Source organism: Kogia breviceps, chromosome 7 (genome assembly GCF_026419965.1).
Source record: "Kogia breviceps isolate mKogBre1 chromosome 7, mKogBre1 haplotype 1, whole genome shotgun sequence".
Classification (NCBI taxonomy): domain Eukaryota; kingdom Metazoa; phylum Chordata; class Mammalia; order Artiodactyla; family Physeteridae; genus Kogia; species Kogia breviceps.
In genome coordinates, this window is record NC_081316.1 from 75,655,301 (window position 1) to 75,670,401 (window position 15,101).

Consider the following 15,101-nt stretch of genomic DNA (forward strand, 5'->3'; position numbering starts at 1 on the left):
GGAATTTAAGTTTCACTTTGGGAGTGAAATATTAGGTTAGAGGTCGCCTTCTCCACTTCTTATTCACACAAAAATTTTCTCTAAAACACTAATTAGATGAACTTCTTATTTTTGCTTAAACACCTCCACCTTTCCAGTGAATGCAAGCTCACATGCTTTGCAAGACAGCCCTTAACCCTTCTGGATAATTATGGTTGATAGGAAATTCTTATATTGACCTGAAATCAGCCTAATTTATACTGGCCATTCTGGTCTCTGTAATTATATAAAGTAAATATTACTTCCTCTTCCACATGAAAGCTCTTCAGGTGTTTGAACAAACCTATCATCATGCTCCATGTTGTTACTGAACTATGATTATCTAGAATAAATTGCCTTGTTTCCTCTTCTAGATCCATAACATCTTGTGTGCTTTCCCAAATATATTCAAATGATTAGTGCCCTTTAAAAGTGTCACTGCTTAGAGCTGATTAGAGAACTCTGGTGTGTTGGAACCATTACAGAGCACAGTGGAACTAGGCTCTTGCTCTGGACATCTGCCTCTAGCAAGAGTTTAGGGTTTTAGCATCTTTCTTATCGCTGTTTACTGTTTACTTATTTTGACTGGAACCCTCAGACCTTTAATATTTTATTTGCTTTTAAACATAACTTACCTATGTGCTTTATGTGCCTTTCAAAACATATTCAGGATTTAACTTTTAGTTATATTTGACATAAAAATTTATTCGATTTCAGAAAATCAGTATCCATTTTCAGTCTTGATTCTGGTATTCTGTGGACATTATTCATTCCAGTTTCAGTCATCCACAGATTGGGCAGGCATGCAGTCTTGTCTTTGTGTCATAAACAAAAATGGTAAACATCCCATCTCTTGGTGCCAATCTCCCTCTCCTGCCTAGGCTTTAGTCACTCTGGCTTTTTTTTTTTTTTTTTTTTAACTTCAAAGTCACCATACTCCTTCCTATGTTAGGCACTTTCTATAACCTCTGCCAGGAATGTCCTCCCCTTGCCATGCCTCTATCCCTCTCTTCTCTGGCTAACTGACTGATAGGAAATCAAATGTTTGCCCAAGGACTTCTTCCCTGTCACAAGACTAGGTCAAGTCCCCCTTTTGTAGGCTTTCAGTACCCTATACTTGTTTGGCTTAGCACTTATTATTTTGAAATTATGTATTTATTGGTGTGATTGTTGTCTCTTCCCCACTGAATCAGATGCTCCATGGTGGCAAGAACCCTGTTTCTTACGCTCACTATTGTATCCCTAGAACACAACACAGTGCCGGGCATATGGGCATATGGTTGAATTTAATTTTTTAAAAGGCCTTGTAACAGTGGCTCCCTAACACCAGTGTACAGCCTTTGGCTCCTGATGATGTTTTCATACATCTGGATTAGAACAAGAAAAATAAGGACCATAGTGTTACTGTATGCAGTATACATCAGTGTGAAATTACTGCCTTCTTGGCAAGGACTTTTATTCTACTATTATATCCTTCTATTTCCTAGGTTATAAGTTATTCTTTAAATTTTTGTTAAGTTTTAGGGATTTTTTCATTTATTTTTGGAAACTATCCTTACTTAGAATAGAAATAAATGTGCAACACCATGGTGCTTTGAGACTTTACTAGACTATGAAATCCAGAAATTACTAATGTTGAGTACTCTAGAGACCTCCTCTAAGCTAAAATCTTTGTTTCTCTTTGAATACGATTGCTATGAATCCACTTGGCTATATTTAAAGTATATAATTTTGCCTTCAGAGATGTTTTTTTAGTGGCCTGGATCTTCCTCAACAACTTCCTTTCATTTATCTCTGTAATACATATTTATCATTGCCAAGTAGGCTCAGATTCAAAACAGTAATTGTTGAGCTTTTCTCTTTAGAACAGTTGTACTTTTCATATATTTAATGTGACTAAAAGAATAAAACTCAAATATAACACATTAAATTTGAATACAAAATTTGCATATTTATGGTTACTGAGAACTCTTATTGTAAATAATTTTATATTTTAAAGTTATATATTTTATATTTTAGAGTTATACCTTTTCATTTTTTTGATTAAATGATAAAGCAGGTTTCCTGACAAAATTTTTACTATAAATTATTACTATTTCACCTGCTTTATATGATATGAGTGTTAATTCAGGTGGGGTAAAATGATAGTCTTTGATGTGTAAATAAAATGGAATTTCTTGTAGGAGGGGGAAGGATGAGATTCTTTTTAATTTTAATGCTTTTTTCTTTTTCTAACTATTTTTTTTTAAATCTCTAATATTAGCTTTGTGGCTTTGTTAATTTAACTTCTCTGTGCTTGTTTCCTTAGCTATCTTGTTTCTTCATCTGTGAAATGGTTATCATGAGGATTTAAATGACTAAATTCATGAATACATATAAAGTACTTAGAAGACTGTGTTACACAATAGAAGTGGTGAACGAATATTAGTTGATTTTACTATTATTAGTAGTGGTATTCGTATTAAATTGGGATTTCCTTATTCAGCTGTAGGATATATCAGGATAGATAAATACTAAAAATTTATCTTATTTTCTATTTTAACCATATCTCAGTGCTTAATATTTTGATAAATCATTATTTACCAAAGGACAAAAAACTGTCTATAATAAACACATCCAACTCTTCTCTAGCCACAATACATAGAATTATATCCTTCAAGTCTTTAGAGTGATTATTAAATAAATGTTTTGTGATTTAATTTTAAGTCAATTCAGTAACTTATTGATCTACATTGATAGTAGATTATTAAAGTAGTGATCCAGCCTTTTAACTAAAATATCACCTTCATATTTAGAAAATAAGTTATATAAATTCTAAATTAAAAATACCTAGAGGAGGGACTTACCTGGTGGCACAGTAGTTAAGAATCCGCCTGGGGCGTCCCTAGTGGTGCAGTGGTTGAGAGTCTGCCTGCCAATGCAGGGGACATGGGTTCGTGCCCCAGTCCGGGAGGATCCCACATGCCGCAGAGCGGCTGAGCCTGTGAGCCATGGCCGCTGAGCCTGCGTGTCCGGAGCCTGTGCTCCGCAACGGGAGAGGCCACAACAGTGAGAGGCCCGCGTACCGCAAAAAAAAAAAAAAAAAAAAGAATCCACCTGCCAGTGCAGGGGACATGGGTTCAAGCCCTCTCCCAGGAAGATCCCACATGCCGTGGAGCACCTAAGCCCGTGTGCCACAGCTCTTGTACCTGTACTCTGAGAGCCCGTGAGCCACAACTACTGAGCCTGTGTGCCACAACTGCTGAAGCCCACGTGCCTAGAGCCCGTGCTCTGCAACAAGAGAAGCCACCGCAATGAGAAACCCAGGCACTGCAATGAAGAGTAGCCCCCACTCGCCACAACTAGAGAAAGCCCGCATGCAGCAACAAAGACCCAATGCAGCCCCAAATAATTAATTAATTAATTAAAAAATAAATACCTAGAGGAGTTAAAAAGCAAAAGCACTTTTTTTCTAAGCAGAAAATGTAACATAGTTGAATTAGCTAAAAAGTCTGTTTAATTTACATATATTTTACAATTAAAATTAAGTTGTACATTTATAAATAATGCCACAATAAATTTTTTAGCAGTTCTATTTACATCACAATTATACATCACGGTATATCATAGCGTTAAAGAATATAAGCACTAGAATCTAAAAAACATGAGTTCAAATTTCGCTTCAACCATTGACCAACTGTTTTTCTCATATAAATTTATTATTTATTTTTGGCTGTGTTGGGTCTTCATTGCTGCAGACGGGCTTTCCTTCTGGTTCCCGTGAGTGGGGGCTACTCTTTGTTTCAGTGCACAGGGAGCTCATTGCGGTGGCTTCTCTTGTTGCGGAGCATGGGCTCTAGGTGCATGGACTTCATTAGTTGTGGCACGCAGGTCTCAGTAGTTGTGGCTCGCAGGCTCTAGAGCACAGGCTCAGTAGTTCTGCGGCATGTGGGATCTTCCCAGACCAGGGCTCCCTGCATTGGCAAGCGGATTCTTAACCACTGCACCACCAGGGAAGTGCTACCAACTGTTTAACTTTTTGGGGGGGGCTGCGTTGGGTCTTCGTTGCTGCACGTGGGCTTTCTCTAGTTGTGGCTAGCAGAGGTTACTCTTCGTCGTGGTGTGTGGGCTTCTCATCGCAGTGGCTTCTCTTGTTGCACAGTATGGGCTCTAGGCCTGCAGACTTCAGTAGTTGCAGCCCCTGGCCCCTAGAGTGCGCAAGCTTCAGAAGTTGCAGTGCATGGGCTCAGTAGTTGTGGTGTGCAGGCTCATTAGTTATGGTGTACAGGCTTAGTTGTTCCTTGGCATGTGGGATCTTCCTGGACCAGGGATCGAACTCGTGTCCCCTGCATTGGCAGGTGGATTCTTAACTGCTGCACCACCAGGGAAATCCCCAGCTGTTTAACTTTAGATAAGTCACTCAACTCTATTTCCTTATCTGTCAACTAGGAATATAATAATGCCTACCTCTTAGGGTTATTGGAAGAAATAAATGAGATAATATATGAAAGCACTTAGTTTGGAGCCTGACATAGTAAGCAGTCAGGAAATGTTCTTAGGAAAATTATATGAGGTAAACAAACTTCCTATTAAATACAATCAGCTAAATGCCTCTGTGTGTGTGTATGTGTGTGTGTGTGTAATGGTTTTTAACTTGGCAAAATTGTAGGAATTCACCCTCCCAATAAGATAAATGAATCCTGTATTCTCATTTACCTGTATGATCTTTAAAAAATAGAACTGTAAATCTTTACTTTAAAATATAGTTGTTTAAATAAATTCCATCTTAGGCTCATGTAAGTCTTTTGAGATCTCACTTAAAAGTATTCCTGTTTTTCTTTATTTTCTTGAAGGGATGGGTATGTTGCCATTTTAATATTACATGTAAAAGTAACTTTTATGTATATTTGACAGAAACGATGTGAAGCAACACTTTTTGGATTTCATAAGACATCATTTCATCATGGGACAGCAAATTTCGGATCAGACGCAGCTAGTTCTTAACAAGTTACCAGAAAAAGTAGCAAAACATGTCACATTGGTTCGAGAAAGTGGCTCCTTAACTTATGAAGAATTTCTTGGAAGAGTAGCAGAACTTAATGATGTGTAAGTCTTGCTCTTTTTCATTTTATTTTCTCCCCCTGACATATGCCCCAGTGTTGTGACTGTCTGAGCAATAACCACACGTAATGGTTGGTAAGAGAATGTTTTCAGCAGCAGTTAGCAAATATTTATTGAGTACTATAAGACTTTCTATGTAGCTATCTAAAATTATGTCGTAGGACTAAAAACAGAAGGAACTTAAAACTGAATTTTGAACACAGGCATGTAAATTGACCCTTGTTTGAAAGCACTAAAGGAGGTGCATAACAGAAGAGAATATACCAGTTAGTCATCTAGAGAAAGGCACCTAGGATAGTCAAAGGGCACTTCAGGTTTCTGAATATCAACCAGTTCATCTTGTTAATAAATAAGTCTTCTATGTTTGTTCATTGAACCATTATTTTGCCAGAGAAATATATATATGGTAATAATTCATTTGTCATCACTGAAGAATAAGATATTTTGTTTATAAATATTTTCTAATTAGCTATCATGTTTACATCTGTACTTAACTCTTGAATAGATTTCTAAGATGGAGTATGAACTTCTCTGCCTCCTTAGCACATCCAATAGAACAAACTTCTCTTTGTGAATTATTCTTTATTAAATCAGCTATTAAAATATACCGAGCTCTGTCCCTGAATGACCCCAGATTATTATACTTTTAAAATATTCCATTTTTGTTTGTGTGTTCTCCCTTAGTGACAGGAGAGCAGATGTCACTTCTTTCTATTAAGTCTTCCTCTAGCAGCACCCATATCCGACTCTCTTTGTATATGTATCTTCTGTTTCCCTGGGGGTATAGTTATAACTTACTGGCATTGCCTTTTGAATGAGATCTTAAAGGTTCTTTCTTTAGTCTGTTCAACAGAGCTAACATTCACTGAGCACATAGTATTTGCAAGGAACTCTGCTGATAGTCAGACATTTTAACTGAGACCTAAAGTGATTACCCAAGTATCGATGGCAGATCCAGCTTTTCCCAAGTCTGAAGATCTTTCCACTATCCCATATTACCTCTCCTTAAACCCCAAAAAGTCCAAACAAAATCACCAAGCAGTTTGGAACCACTTAGTATATATAAATTTATATTATAGTCACTGTTAATAGTTTAGAGTAAAATACATGAATGTACTCCTTAAGCTTTGCAATAACTATATTGGATAAGAGACATATTATACTTGGCCATTTAGAACACATTAGATAAAGAGAAGGAAATGCAGTCATTTTATGGACATGGCTGGAGTGTCCTGTTATTTGCCAGTCATGAAGAATAAAGCATTCTTAACTCTTAAAAGTTATTAGAAGATCATTTCTTTTAAGCACACTGGATTTCACTCATTAAAAACAGACACACCAAAAAGAAGCCCTGTATGGATATATGGATGTATCCTGTGTAGATATATATATATAAATGCGTAGAAAATGAACTGAAAGGATATACACAGCTCTCTGGGGAGGTGATGGAAAAGGGGAGCAGAGAAGGGAGATTTTACATTTTACTGTGTATATTTGTGTATTGTCTGGTCTTTTATAATAAAAATGTAGTCATGGGTTTTAAAAACTCTAGCATTTTACTTGTTTTTTTTTAAAGATCATCCAAATGGTAGCATTTGAGGCATTACTTCTGAGACCATATTCTTAAGGAATAAAATTCGATTGAGAATTTAATAGTATCATGAGTGGAATTTTTCTGTTTATTGTATCAATTTTTTTGAAGAGTAATCAATGACATTTGCCATCCCTTTAGAATCTTAGAACATATACAAAAAAACCTAGTCTATTATATGAAATTTTGTTTTTTGACCTAAAGATACTGGATAAAATGTGTCCTATGAAAACATCCTCAAGCTAAGCTTACTGTGTAATATAGAGGTGATGGTAAAAGAGTATCTCCCTTTTATTTATTAGCATAGAATGTTTCTGACTGGATTTGCTTCTTAAAACCAATTCCCCTGGGTCAGAGTTGGGCATTTCACAAGTTCAGTGCTGTCTGAGAACTATAAAGTTAAACCTACTCAAAGGACACGTGGCTTGATAGCTAGAAAACAGAACTGGGAACTGGCAGTACTACTTTCACTGGCAGACTTTGTTACCTAGGGCTAGTTACTTAATTTTCAATGGCCTCAATTTATTTAGCTGTAAGTTTCTTAGTTCTGAGTGTGATATCCCCACTGGTGCTCAGAGAGAAATGTGAGTAATGATAAAAGGGAGCTGCAATACTTATGTCTTTGAACTGATTTAAATTGGCATTGATGCACGACATTGAGTTATCCTAAAAAGTGTTATATTTTTATGTTAGTATCCTGTTGCTTTCTAAATCAGAATTACTCTGCTAGAGGAGGACAGTAAAGTTATATAAGCGTCTCAAAATCATTTGCTTCACCCAGTTTCAAATTATCTGTAAAAATTGTTTTCAAAGAGGTATATATGTGTTGTTGATTAAGGAAGGACTCAACCAAGATCAAGATTTTTGCACACTTTATATACATCTGAGGCACTAGTCAAAATATGGGTAAATGAAACCAGCTAAATATTTTCTTTAAGTACCTGATTCCTTGCACATGTTTTTCCTAGTTGTCTTTGTTAGAAATTTAAAGACCATTGAGGGCTTCACTGGTGGCGCAGTGATTGAGAGTCCGCCTGCCAATGCAGGGAACATGGGTTTGTGCCCCCGTCTGGGAAGATCCCACATGCCGCGGAGCAGCTGGGCCCGTGAGCCATGGCCGCTGAGCCTGCGCGTCCAGAGCCCGTGCTCCGCAACGGGAGAGGCCACAACAGTGAGAGGCCCGCATACCACAAAAATAAAAAAATAAAAAAATAAAATTAAAGACCATTGAGATATAGATATGAAAAAAATAGATTTATAAATATCATTCCACTATGCTTTCCACCTTGAAAATTAAATTGTATGTTTATAGTCAAAACATTCTCTATCCCTATATTTAAAAAATCTAATTATTAAAATCACCATTATTGTTATTTGTCTTTCTGTGTTTTCTTCACATTTCCTCCTCTGTCTTAAACTTTCTTGAATCTGGTTTCATAGCTCCATTATTTTACATGACTTTTCATAAAATTAACAAATGTGTTTACCTCTTTTCAGAACTGCTAAAGTGGCTTCTGGCCAGGAAAAACATCTTCTCTTTGAGGTACAACCTGGGTCTGATTCCTCTGCCTTTTGGAAAGTGGTTGTACGAGTAGTCTGTACCAAGGTGAGAATGATAAAGATTTCCAACTCTGAGCTTAAACTGTTTTGGTGGTTAGAACCACATTTAATAATATAATGTAATATAGTGGAAATAAATGTTTATAATTTGGTTGTTATTAACATTTATTTGTAAAACCATATAAAACAGTTTTGATACTATTTTTGCCTTCCAGGTTAACTGTTTGAATTTCATTGATTGTATAATTTCCATATAGCAGAGATTTATATTTTAATTTAATTTATTTATTTTTGGCTGTGTTGGATCTTCGTTGCTGCGTGCGGGCTTTCTCTAGTTGTGGCGAGCAGGGGCCACTCTTTGTTGCAGTGCAAGGGCTTCTAACTGCGGTGGCCTCTCCTGTTGTGGAGCACCGGCTCTAGGCGCTCGGGCTTCAGCAGGTGCAGCATGCGGGCTCAGTAGTTGTGGCACACAGGCTTAGTTGCTTCACGGCATGTGGGATCTTCCCAGACCAGGTATTGAACCCGTGTCCCCTGCATTGGCAGGCGGATTCTTTCTTTTTTGCGGTATGCGGGCCTCTCACTGCTGTGGCCTCTCCCATTGCGGAGCACAGGCTCCGGATGCGCAGGCCCAGCGGCCATGGCTCACGGGCTTAGCTGCTCCACGGCATGTGGGATCTTCCCGGACCAGGGCACGAACCCGTGTCTCCTGCATCTGCAGGCGGACTCTCAACCACTGCGCCACCAGGGAAGCCCCGGATTCTTAACCATTGCACCACCAGGGAAGTCCCAGCAGAGGTTTTTATAATCAAGGAAAGTGGTAGTAAATGCTCATCCTTATCTTGTACCTCTCTTATTGGATTTTAACTGACTGTGGAATCCTATAACACCCTACTTAGCTCTAAGATGACTTCTTAAAAATTAAGTGTCTCTTAGTTCATCTTTAAATTTTAGAAAATAGAGTATATCAACTGTGCTAAAAAATATGATGGCAGCTGTCGTAGAGTATTAGGGAGCCTCATCCACTAATGGGTAGGTTAGAATACGTGGTTCTTAACCTTTTTGAGGCCATAGAACTTTCGGTGAAATTGAAGGCATGAATTTTATTAAGCTTCCTCCTATCCCAACCCCTGCTCTAAAACACAATAAAATCACCCATATGCATATAAACAATAAGTTGGGCATTCATGAATGCCTTTATTTCAACTCCTGATCAATCCATGAAGAACTCCTGGGTAGAGATTTTTTTCTTTTGTATCATGCACCCTGGATGTTACCCAAATAATATGCCACATTTCCCCAGTGGGTTGATTGCCACTACTATGCTATAAGTGGAGTAGGATTGATTGTGTTTAGTTGATCGAATTTGAAGGTCTAATTATTTAAGTAATAAAAGAACTTTAAAAAGTGTTAGGGGAACAAAGACAGAGAGATCTTAATTCCAGACTTGGCTAAGTGCCTGAAGTTGAATGGTGCCTGTTAAAGTTCATAGTTGATTTAGAGAAAATACATAGTATAGTTTAATACCACTCAGCTGGGTCTATCAACACTGAACATTTGCTTATTGATTTTTTTTTAGGTCCAAATGTTAAAAAGCACTTAATAGCTGCCAGAGAACCATCATTCAAAAATTTTTTGCATTATTCATCACAGAGGTAGTTAATGTGATACTAGTGTGGTGTGGGTAGCAGTGTAACTTTATATAGTGTATAATATGTCACAAATCATAGTAACAGAATACACACTGAAATACAGCTTGATCCAAGATCACATTTTGTTATTTATACTTAGATTACTGGGCTCAAAAACTGTATACCAGGGCTTCCCTGGTGGCACAGTGGTTAAGAACCCACCTGCCAGTGCAGGAGACATGGTTCGAACCCTGGTTCAGGAAAATCCCACATGCCGCGGAGCATCTAATCCCATGCACCACAACTACTGAGCCTGTGCTCTACAGCCCGTACACCACAACTACTGAAGCCGGCATGCCTAGAGCCCATGCTCCACAATAAGAGAAGCTACCACAAGGAGAAGCCCATGCACTACAACGAAGAGTAGCCCCTGCTCACCGCAACTAGAGAAAGCCCGCATGCAGCAACGAAGACCCAACACAGCCAAAAATAAAAAACAAACAAATAAATAAATAAATTTATTTAAAAAAATATTGTATACCAAACATATTTTTCCATTTTTTGTTTGTTTTGGGGTTTATATTATATTTATATTAAGTTCATTAGCAGTTTTTTACAGTGTTATAAATATGCATACTCCCAAAAGAACTTTGGGAATCTGCAACTTTTGAATTTGCAAAGGAATAAGGTAAAGAAGAAATGAAGAACTGTGCTTAAAACATGTAAAACCATTCAAATAGACTAAGTAAATCCCATACAGTACTCCCATCATCTTTGAGTTTACACTGCACATAATCTTTGGACTATTTGAAAGTCAACTTCAGAGGACACATGGATGAATTTATAAGAACTTTAGTGACAAAGGTCATTTCTGAGAACTGTGCATTCTTTCTCCTTTTCTTGCTCTCTCTTCCACAGTAACCATCCAGCTGATCTTTTCAGTTTTACCTCTACTAAGTTTCACTTGAGTTTATTTGTAACACAAAGTTCACACTCTCAAGGAGACTGTAACTAATGCTCAGGCCCCTCTTTCTTCTCATCCAGATTACTTTAGATTCTGTGATTAATCTCCGCACCTTCAGACTCTTCTCCTAATTCCAATTTATTTATTTATTATTATTTTTAAAATAGATCTTTATTGGAGTATAATTGCTTCATAATACTGTTAGTTTCTTTTGCACAACGAAGCAAATCAGCCATATGCATATACATGTCCCCATATCCCCTTCCTCTTGAGCCTCCCTCCCATCCTCCCTATCCCACCCCCATAGGTCATCACAAAGCACCGAGCCAGTCTCCCTGTGCTATGCTGCTGCTTCCCACCAGCCAACTATTTTACATTCAGTAATGTATATATGTTGATGCTACTCTCTCTTCGCCCCAGCTTCGCCCTCCCACCCCATTTCCGTCCATTTTCTGTGTCTGCCTCTTTATTCCTGCCCTGCAACTAGGTTCATCAGCACCTTTTTTTTTTTTTAGATTTCCATATATATACATTAGCATATGGTATTTGTTTTTCTCTTTCTGACTTATTTCATTTTGTATGACAGACTCTAGGTCCATCCACCTCACTACAAATAACTCAATTTCATTTCTTTTTATGGCTGAGTAATATTCCATTGTATATATGTGCCACATCTTCTTTATCCATTCATCTATCAATGGACATTTAGGTTGATTCCATGTCCTGGCTATTGTAAATAGAGCTGCAATGAACATTATGGTACATGTCTCTTTTTGAATTATGGTTTTCTCAGGGTACATGCTCAGCAGTGGGATTGCTGGGTCATATGGTAGTTCTATTTTTAGCTTTTTAAGTAACCTCCATACTGTTTTCCATAGTGATTGTATCAATTTACATTCCCACCAACAGTGCAGGAAGGTTCCCTTTTCACCACACCCTTTTCAGCATTTATTGTTTCTAGAATTTTTGATAATGGCCATTCTGACCTACGTGAAGTGATACCTCATTGTAGTTTTGATTTGCATTTCTCTAATAATTAGTGATGTTGAGCATCTTTTCATGTGCCTCTTGGCTATCTGTATGTCTGCCTTGGTGAAATGTCTATTTAGGTCTTCTGCCCATTTTTTAACTGGATTGTTTGTTTTTTTGAAATTGAGCTCCATGAGCTGTTTTTATATTTTGGAGACTATTCCTTTGTCTGTTGTTTCATTGGCAAATATTTTCTCCCATTCTGAGTGTTGTCTTTTTGTCTTGTTTATGGTTTCCTTTGCTGTGCAAAAGCTTTAAGGTTAATTAAGTCCCATTTGTTTATTTTTGTTTTTATTTCCATTACTCTAGGAGGTGGGTCAAAAGAGATCTTGCTGTGGCTTATGTCAAAGAGTGTTTTTCCTATGTTTTCCTCTAAGAGGTTTATAGTGTCTGGTCTTACATTTAGGCTTAAATCCAATTGGAGTTTATTTTTGTGTATGGTGTTAGGTGTAGTGTTCTAATTTCATTTTTTTACGTGTAGCTGTCCAGTTTTCCCAGCACCACTTTTTGAAGAGGCTGTCTTTTCTCCACTGTATGTTCTTGCCTCCTTGTCATAAATTAGGTGCCTATATGTGCGTGGGTTTATCTCTGGGCATTCTATCTTGTACCATTGATCTATATTTCTGTTTTTGTGCCACTACCATACTGGCTTGATTACTGTAGCTTTGTGGTATAGTTTGAAATCAGGAAGCCTGATTCCTCCAACTCTGTTTTTCTTTCTCAAGATTGCTTTGGCTATTCGGGGTCTTTTGTGTTTCCATACGAATTGTAAAATTTTTTGTTCTAATTCTGTGAAGAATACCATTGGTAGTTTGTTAGGGATTGCATTGAATCTGTAGATTGCTTTGGGTAGTATAGCCATTTTCACAATATTGATTCTTCCAATTCAAGAACATGGTATATTCCTCCATCTGTTTATGTCATCTTTGATTTATTTCATCAGTGTTTTATAGTTTTCTGAGTACAAGTCTTTCACCTCCTTAGACAGGTTTATTCCTAGGTATTTTATTTTTGTTGCAGTGGTAAATGGGAGTGTTTCCTTAATTTCTCTTTCTGATTTTTCATTGTCGGTGTATAAGAATGCCAGAGATTTCTCTGCATTAATTTTGTATACTGCAGCCTTACCAAATTCATTGATTAATTCTAGTAGTTTTCTGGTGGCATCTTTAGGATTTTCTATGTATAGTATCATGTCATCTGCAAACAGTGACAGTTTTACTTCTTCTTTTCCAATTTGCATTCCTTTTATTTCTTTTTCTTCTCTGATTGCTGTGGCTAGGACTTCCAAAACGATGTTGAATAGTAGCAGTGAGAGTGGGCAACCTTGTCTTGTTCCTGATCTTAGAGGAAATGGTTTCAGTTTTTCACTATTGGGAGTGACGTTGGCTGTGGGTTTGTCATATATGGCCTTTATTATGTTGAGGTAAGTTCCCTCTATGCTCATTTTCTGGAGAGTTTTTATCATAAATGGGTGTTGAATTTTGTTGAAAGCTTTTCCTGCATCTATTGAGATTATCATATGGTTTTTATTACTTAATTTGCTAATGTGGTGTATTACATTGATTGGTTTGCATATATTGAAGAATCCTTGCATCCCTGGGATAAATCCCACTTGATCTTGGTGTAGGATCCTTTTAATGTGTTGTTGGATTCTGTTTGCTAGTATTTTGTTGAGGATTTTTGCATCTATGTTCATCAGTGATATTGGCCTGTAGTTTTCTTTTTTTGTGATATCTTTGTCTAGTTTTGGTATTAGGGTGATGGTGGCCTCATAGAATGAGTTTGGGAGTGTTCCTCCCTCTGCTATATTTTGGAAGAGTTTGAGAAGGACAGGTGTTAGCTCTTCTCTAAGTGTCTGATAGAATTCACCTGTGAATCCCTCTGGTCCTGGGCTTTTGTTTATTGGAAGATTTTAAATCACAGTTTCAATTTCATTGCTTGTGATTGGTCTGTTTTTATTTTCTATTTCTTCCTCTTCAGTCTTGGAAAATTGTACCTTTCCAAGAATTTGTCCATTTCTTCATGGTTGTCCATTTTATTGGCACATAGTTGTTCATAGTAGTCTCTTATGGTCCTTTGTATTTCTGCAGTGTCACTTGTGATTTCTCCTTTTTCATTTCTAATTTTATTGATTTCCGTCCTCTCCCTTTTTTTCTTGATGAGTCTGGCTAAGGGTTTATCAATTTTGTTTATATTCTCAAAGAACCAGCTTTTAGTTTTATTGATCTTTGCTGTTGTTCTCCTCGTTTTTATTTCATTTATTTCTGCTCTGATATTTATGATTTCTTTCCTTCTACTGACTTTGGGTTTTCTTTGTTCTTCCTTCTCTAGTTGTTTTAAGTGTAGGATTAGATTGTTTATTTGTGATTTTTCTTGTTTCTTGAGGTGAGATTGAATTGCTATGAACTTAGCAATTTCTTAGAACTGCTTTTGCTGCATCCCATAGGTTTTGGGGTGTCGTGTTTTTATTGTCATTTGTGTCTTTGTATTTTTTTATTTATTCTTGGCTTTCTTCAGTGATCTCTTGGTTATTTAGTAGTGCACTGTTTAGACTCCATGTTTTTGTGTTTTTTACAGTTTTTTTTTCCTGTAATTGATTTGCAGCCTCATAGTGTAGTGGTCAGAAAAGATGCTTGATATGATTTCAATTTTCTTAAATTTTCTGAGGCTTGATTTGTGGCCCAGGATGTGATCTGTCCTGGAGAATGTTCCATGTGCACTTGAGAAGAAAGTGTATTCTGCCACTTGCCTGTGGAATGTCCTATAAATATCAATTAAATCTATCTTTTCTATTGTGTCATTTAAAGCTTGTATTTCCTTATTTATTTTCTGTTTAGATGATCTGTCCATTGGTTAAGTGGGGTGTTAAAGTCCCCTACTGTTATTGTGTTACTGTCGATTTCCCCTTTTATGGTTGTTTTAGCATTTGCCTTATGTGTTGAGGTACTCCTGTGTTGGGTGCATAAATATTTATAATTGTTATATTTTTTTCTTGGATTGATCCCTTGATAATTATGTAGTGTCCTTATCTCTTGTAACACTCTTTATTTTAAAGTCTATTTTATCTGATACAAGTATTGCTACTCCAGCTTTCTTGATTTCCATTTGCATGGAATATCTTTTTCCATCCCTTCACTTTCAGTCTGTATGTATCCCTAGGTCTCAAGTGGGTCTCTTGTAGACAGCATATATATGGGTCTCGTTTTTGTAT

General features: G+C 37.0%; 1 protein-coding gene across 5 annotated transcripts in view; it reads left to right on the forward strand.

Moving 5' to 3' along the window:
- The window catches only part of RNF141 (ring finger protein 141), a 66,205-nt gene that overhangs the window by 11,755 nt on the left and 39,349 nt on the right, over positions 1-15,101 (forward strand). For all 5 annotated transcript variants that reach the window (XM_067038631.1, XM_067038629.1, XM_059067925.2 and 2 more), the window contains exons 2-3: positions 4,912-5,103; positions 8,207-8,315. In XM_067038631.1, the coding sequence (XP_066894732.1) occupies positions 4,961-5,103; positions 8,207-8,315 (252 nt within the window). In that variant the 5' untranslated portion in view covers positions 4,912-4,960. The remainder of the gene's footprint in view (positions 1-4,911; positions 5,104-8,206; positions 8,316-15,101) is intronic.